This window comes from Neoarius graeffei, chromosome 22 (assembly GCF_027579695.1).
Source record: "Neoarius graeffei isolate fNeoGra1 chromosome 22, fNeoGra1.pri, whole genome shotgun sequence".
NCBI lineage: Eukaryota > Metazoa > Chordata > Actinopteri > Siluriformes > Ariidae > Neoarius > Neoarius graeffei.
Window position 1 is genome coordinate 7,223,222 of NC_083590.1, and position 7,262 is coordinate 7,230,483.

The 7,262-nt window shown below is 41.9% G+C and overlaps 1 protein-coding gene across 4 annotated transcripts in view; it reads right to left on the reverse strand.

The window, feature by feature from the left end:
* Positions 1–3,951: 3,951 nt before the first annotated feature.
* Positions 3,952–7,262, reverse strand: part of LOC132870352 (uncharacterized) — a 5,993-nt gene continuing 2,682 nt past the window's right edge. For all 4 annotated transcript variants that reach the window (XM_060903987.1, XM_060903985.1, XM_060903986.1 and 1 more), the window contains exons 7-11: positions 5,466–5,543; positions 5,299–5,388; positions 5,142–5,195; positions 4,938–5,012; positions 3,952–4,810 (exon numbers count right to left, since the gene is read on the reverse strand). In XM_060903987.1, coding sequence (XP_060759970.1) covers positions 4,761–4,810; positions 4,938–5,012; positions 5,142–5,195; positions 5,299–5,388; positions 5,466–5,543 — 347 coding nt within the window. In that variant the 3' untranslated portion in view covers positions 3,952–4,760. The remainder of the gene's footprint in view (positions 4,811–4,937; positions 5,013–5,141; positions 5,196–5,298; positions 5,389–5,465; positions 5,544–7,262) is intronic.

Genomic DNA, 7,262 nt, shown 5'->3' on the forward strand with positions numbered 1-7,262 from the left:
TAGCCTGGAGGACGTGGTGTCCATGATTTCTACAAAGAATTTCTACTTTTGATTCATCAGACCTCGGGACAGTTTTCCACTTCGCCTCAGTCCATTGTAAAAGAGCTCGGACCCAGAGAAGGGGGTGGGGTTTCTGGATATTGTTTATATCTGGTTTTAACTTGCATTTGTGGATGCAGTAATGAAGTGTTTTCACAGACGATGGTTTTCTGAAGTATTCCTGAGCCCATACAGTGATTTCCACTACAGACACGTGTCTGCTTTTAATGCAGTGTCTTCTGAGGGCCTGAAGATCACAGGCATCCAATGTCAGTTTTCAGCCTTGTCTCTCACATACAGAGATTTCTCCAGATTCTCTGAATCTTTTAATGATATTATGGACCAGAGATGATGTGATCCACAAATTCTTTGCAGTTTTACATTGAGGAACGTTATTCTTTAATTGATGCACTTTTTGCCCACGCAGTCTTTCACAGAGCGGTGAACCCCGCCCCATCTTTACTTCTGAGAGACTCCACCTCTCTGGGATGCAGTGGCGGCTGGTCGTCTTTCAAACAGGGGAGGCTGGTCGGTTACAATATTTCCAGATTTTAAAAGAAAAAACATAAATTTTGCCCATACTCTTGCCTCTGATCTGGCTGATTGTTGGCAGGGTCACAAACTGTGAAATAACAGGTTCTTTTGGCCCATTAGCCTACTGTCCAATATACATGATGGTGGTGTTGGGGGGGGGGCTATTTTAACATTTTATATTTTAAAATTGTGGCATGTTGTTTAAAAATTGATCATTATTGAAAGCAGCTCTTTGTCAGGAACCTCAGCAGTAACAGCAGAGTGTTCTGGAATAGGCACAAGCACTGACCTTGGGGAGCCAAACATAGAGCTGGGTGCCACACATTTCATTCAATGACACTTTCCCTATATTTTACTTATTTTGACTGAGAAATGTTTTATTGACAATTTTGATAACCCTTCACTTTTAATCCAGGTCTGTAGTGTGAAATGTTCTTGGCTGTGTTTTTGTTTAAAAATGTTTTCCAAATTGTAGCTGTGTTTAATTCATATCCAGAAAAATATATATTCCAATATAATATACTCAGCATAAACATTTTAAATAGATTCTATATTTTTGGTCCATCCATGACATATTACTAAAGTAGCCTATTTATTGTTGTTGATGTGGGTCACTTGCTGTTAGCCAATTCACTTTCTCGTACCAGGAGAGCTGAATGGAATGAGTATTATTCCCTACCTTTTTCACAAAGTCAGTTTGAGGCGTTGGTCTACCCTGTTCTTTAATTTTAATTTTTTCCTCGAAAGGAAGACTGGCAAATGGCTTCGCCAAAATTAAATCAGCAATGCTTGGCATCCGTGCGCAGCTTTCTTGCTAGCTGACTAGCCCCCTCAAGTTCAAGTTCAGTCACTCAAACGAAATTTCTGGAACTAAGATAGCAAACTTGACAACACTTTATTTACACTTTATTTACAATGAAAATATATACAAACTAAAAAAGCTGGTAGAAACCGTATGTAATGAATGAAATCGAAATGTAAGCTGATCTCTTACAATACACCACAGCACTTGCGAATCCGCATGGGACTGAACTGAGATTCACCGCTGCCTGTCTATAGTTGAAACGAGCTGTCAATCAAAGAAAATATCCGGCCGCTTTCACCAATCACCAGTCTTCTTGCGGAAAGCTTTGCCATGTCCCTCCCACTGTGAGGCTCGGAGTCCGTGGGTGGGCGTTTTCGCAGTATTTGTCCAATAATCGTCTTGCATTTTGAGATTGAAAAGCGCATAGCTCCCAAATGCCATTGAAGTCCACTGAGGCTGGGAGTCCATGAGACTCCGTGGGCGGGCGTTTTCACAGTATTTGTCCAATAACCGTCTTGCATTTTGAGATTGAAAAGCGCAGAGCTCCCAAATGCCATTGAAGTGCACTGAGGCTGGGCTGCATCGCGCTGTCACGAGGGGGAAAAACTCACACGCACATTAGGCGAACTGGGGAAAGTTATAACGGAATGATTTCGCACTGTAGTTGGGTTGAGCACATATATTTCTATGATTCTGGATCTGAAATAGCAATGTTATAAGGTCGGCTATAACATAAGCCTAGCGCAATTCATCCTACACGATGTTCGTCATTTTTAGAGGAGGCTGAGCCTCCCTTGTTGTCTTAGAGCAATCGCCCGTGCTGGGATGCTCTTTTTATACCCAATCATGTTACTGACCTGTTGACAATTAACCAAATAAGGCTTTTTTTCAGCATTCACAACTTTTTCAGTCTTTTAAAACCTGTTGCTGACACTAAATTCGAAATGAGCATATATTTTTCAAAAAACAAAATTTCTCAGTTTCAACATTTAATATGTTGCCTTTATACTATTTTCAATGAAATATCGGGTTTCCATGATTTGCAAATCTTCACGTTACTGTCAAGGTGCAAGCACTTATGGATGCAGGCGCAGGGGAGAGTGGGAGAAGCAAACTGTAGATGAAGTTAAATCAGTAGAGAAGAATCGTGGTCAGAGAAATGGACAGAGGTTGGTCGATTGGCAAACAGAATAATGAAGGTGAGACAAGGCGATGAGGTCGAGGAAACCATAAACAAAGGTCAATAGCAAAAAGGCAGGCAGGAAGTAAATAGCTTGGTAACAACAGGAGATGAACACTGAGCAATACTTTGCACTGAGTGAGAGTGGTGTTTAAATAGGGAAGCTGATTACAGAGTGACAGGTGTAATTAATAAGCTGGAGACAGAGGGCGCTATTGTTCTTGGGAAGTGTAGTTTGTGGTGGCCATGTTTGGAGGTTGTTTCAAGCTTGTGCTCTCAACGTTGTTACTGACAATTATCTCATCTCATCTCATTATCTCTAGCCACTTTATCCTGTTCTACAGGGTCGCAGGCAAGCTGGAGCCTGTCCCAGCTGACTACGGGCGAAAGGCGGGGTACACCCTGGACAAGTCGCCAGGTCATCACAGGGCTGACACAGAGACACAGACAACCATTCACACTCACATTCACACCTACGGTCAATTTAGAGTCACCAGTTAACCTAACCTGCATGTCTTTGGACTGTGGGGGAAACCGGAGCACCCGGAGGAAACCCATGCGGACACGGGGAGAACATGCAAACTCCGCACAGAAAGGCCCTCGCCGGCCCCGGGGCTCGAACCCAGGACCTTCTTGCTGTGAGGCGACAGCGCTAACCACTACACCACCGTGCCGCCCCTGACAATTATGTTTTTTTAATTTATGTTTTACACAGCGTCCCAACTTTTATGGAATTGGTGTTGTATATTGTATCTTTAAGAGTGTATAAAAAAGTCTACAATTTTTATAAAAACGACCCGAGTCCTGTTGTGAAGGCAGGATCACGAGAGCACACTGTACACACTCACATTATACATGAAACATTTTATATGAAATGAACCAACTTTATTAATTACAAGTCATACAGCAGAATCGTGATATTTTACAAAATGACAACATATTTTTTTAACACAGCTCCTGTATCCTGATCCTAAATTAAAACACGGCGAATTCCTGAACAGATTCTTAACCAAGACTAACAGAGGTTGAATATTTTATTCGTCTTATACACGCCAGTATTTCTCTTCACACACTTACTGTACATTTACACTACCGTTCAAAAGTTTGGGGTCACCCAGACAATTTTGTGTTTTCCATGAAAAGTCACACTTTTATTTACCACCATAAGTTGTAAAATGAATAGAAAATATAGTCGAGACATTTTTCTGGCCATTTTGAGCATTTAATCGACCCCACAAATGTGATGCTCCAGAAACTCAATCTGCTCAAAGGAAGGTCAGTTTTATAGCTTCTCTAAAGAGCTCAACTGTTTTCAGCTGTGCTAACATGATTGTACAAGGGTTTTCTAATCATCCATTAGCCTTCTGAGGCAATGAGCAAACACATTGTACCATTAGAACACTGGAGTGAGAGTTGCTGGAAATGGGCCTCTATACACCTATGGAGATATTGCACCAAAAACCAGACATTTGCAGCTAGAATAGTCATTTACCACATTAGCAATGTATAGAGTGGATTTCTGATTAGTTTAAAGTGATCTTCATTGAAAAGAACAGTGCTTTTCTTTCAAAAATAAGGACATTTCAAAGTGACCCCAAACTTTTGAACGGTAGTGTACACGCTCACTGAGGACATTCTGAAGTGTGGAGTAAAATCTCAATCACATGTCCTTCCCACCGGACTTCCTGGATCTCTCATAACAAAAGAAATATCAATCCGTTTAGCTGCTTCTGTGAAAATGTACAAGCAATGTTGTGTCAAACCTGCAACGTTCAACCTCGAACAAGCATTCATTCATTCATTCATTCATTTTTGCAAATACTCCAGACACTGGTGTGTAAAGAAGAGTTCAGACAGGTGTTAGTCTTCGCAGTAGGCTGCAGGTTTGAGTATCACCTCAAGAAAGCCTTCATGATGAAAGTACCATCTGCTCCTGAATAACATTTCGGTGTGGACGTTTGGTCTTCATATACGGCAGCCGAGGACATGTCCATGACGGGGACTGGTCCTCGGGGGCTTACAGACGGAGGGGTGACGAAAAGGATCTTGATCCAGTCCATGATTTAACTGTAAGATGATGTATTTCTGTATTCTGTAATATCTTTTATTTCTGTCCTGTGTTACTATGTACTGATCGGATAAAAGTAATGTGTGTGTGTGTGTGTGTGTCCACGTCCTTTCACCGCCTCATGTCACCATGTATCATGTCTGTCTCTCGCATCTTCGTCTTCTGTCCATGCACTCATACCAGCCTGAAACAACACCAACACACACACACACACACACACACACACACACACACTGTGTTTAGAATGTGCAGCTTTGGGACATCTTTCTCTCTCTCTCTCTCTCTCTCTCTCTCTCTCTCTCGTGTCTCACCTTCATCCACAGTGTGTGTGTTGGTGTGTGTTTCTGTGCTGGGACACACAGAGCCAGCCATGTTCTCATAGGACTCTGAGAAAGAAAGATGGGGAGATAAAGAGGAAGCAATGTGTATCATTTTAGTCAACATGAAGATAAGCTGATGCCTCACACACACACACACACACACACACACACACACACACACACACACACACACACCTGTGTCTGTCTGTTCCAGGTTGTGTTTGTCCTCTTCATCAGGATTAATATAATCTACAGACACACAGCACACAGAGTAATGAACAGTTCATACATGGTGTGTGTGTGTGTGTGTGTGTGTGTGTGTGTGTGTGTGTGTGTGTGTAATAGAGAGTACCATCGTCCTCAGCCCTGAGTGCATTCTTTAGTGTGTGTTGGCGAGGATGAGCGTACACACACCCTTCCATGTTTTCATATGACTCTCCATCTACAGAGAGAGATGGGGGGAATGATTAAAAGTCTGTGTGTGTGTGTGTGTGTGTGTGTGTGTGTGTGTGTGTATACCGGTGTCTGCAAGTTGAAGATAGTTGCTGTTGCTGATTTTTGTCACTTCGTCTGCCACTGCATCAGGAGTGATATAATCTAACCCAGAGATAGAGGGTATAAAATAAATAAGTACTGAGAGTGATGGAGGGATGAAAGAGCAGTGAATGGACAAGAAGTGTAAGGAACACCAATGCAATGTTGACAGACAGACAGACAGACAGACAGATTTAAAAAACAAAACATAATGAAAGAAATAAATGACTAATAATGAATATGCTCCGTCCCTAAACCCTACACCCTTCCGTATAACCCCACACTCGCCCTCCCATCCACCACACTGCACATCTACTCATTCTTACACAAACTCTTACTTACACAGACTGTAATTATTCTACCAATATCAGAAAAGAGAAAGAGCACATCAGCATCACTGAAGGAAAGCATGAAATACTCAACAACACACAACAAAGAATAAGTATAAAGAAAAGCAATGCAGTACACAAAGAAAGAAAGAAAGAAAGAAAGAAAGAGTTAGTAAGTAAATAATTGAGTGAGTGAGTGAGTGAGTGAGTGAGTGAGTGAGTGAGTGAGTGAAAGTCAGTGAATGAGTGAGTGAGCGAATATATGAATTGTTGAATAAGTTGGTGAGAGACTGAATGAGTGAGTGAACAAGTGAGTGAATGTGTAAGTGAATTAGTGAATGCAGGAATGAGTGAGTGAGTGAGTGAGTGAGTGAGTGAGTGAGTGAGTGAGTTAATGAATGAATGTGTAGGTGAGTGAATGAATGAGTGAGTGAATGCAGGAGTGAGTGAGTGAGTGAGTGAGTGAGTGAGTGAGTGAGTGAATTAGTGAATGCATGAGCGAGTGAGTGAATAAGTGACTGAGTGAGTTAATGAGTGAGTGAATAAGTGAGTGAATGTGTAAGTGAATGACTGAGTGAGTGAGTGCAGGAGTGAGTGAGTGAGTGAGTGAATGTGTAAGGGAATTAGTGAATGCAGGAATGAGTGAGTGAGTGAGTGAGTGAGTGAATGAATGTGTAGGTGAGTGAATGAATGAGTGAGTGAATGCAGGAGTGAGTGAGTGAGTGAGTGAGTGAATTAGTGAATGCATGAGCGAGTGAGTGAATAAGTGACTGAGTGAGTTAATGAGTGAGTGAATAAGTGAGTGAATGTGTAAGTGAATGACTGAGTGAGTGAGTGCAGGAGTGAGTGAGTGAGTGAGTGAGTGAGTGAGTGCAGGAGTGAGTGAGTGAGGGAGTGAATGTGTAAGGGAATTAGTGAATGCAGGAGTGAGTGAGTTAATGAGTGAGTAAATAAATGAATTAATGTGTAGGTGAGTGAATGTGTAAGTGAATTAGTGAATGCAGGAGTGAGTGAGTGAGTGAGTGAGTGAGTGAGTGAGTGAGTGCAGGAGTGAGGGAGTGAGTGAGGGAGTGAATGTGTAAGTGAATTAGTGAATGCAGGAGTGAGTGAGTGAGTGAGTGAGTGAGTAAATAAATGAATGAATGTGTAGGTGAGTGAGTGAATGTGTAAGTGAATTAGTGAATGCAGGAGTGAGTGAGTGAGTGAGTGAGTGAGTGCAGGAGTGAGTGAGTGAGGGAGTGAGTGAGGGAGTGAATGTGTAAGTGAATTAGTGAATGCAGGAGTGAGTGAGTGAGTGAGTGAGTGAGTGAGTGCGTAAATAAATGAATGAATGTGTAGGTGAGTGAGTGAATGAGTGAGTGAATGTGTAAGTGAATTAGTGAATGCAGGAGTGAGTGAGTGAGTGAGTGAGTGAGTGAGTAAATGAATGAATGTGTAGGTGAGTGAGTGAATG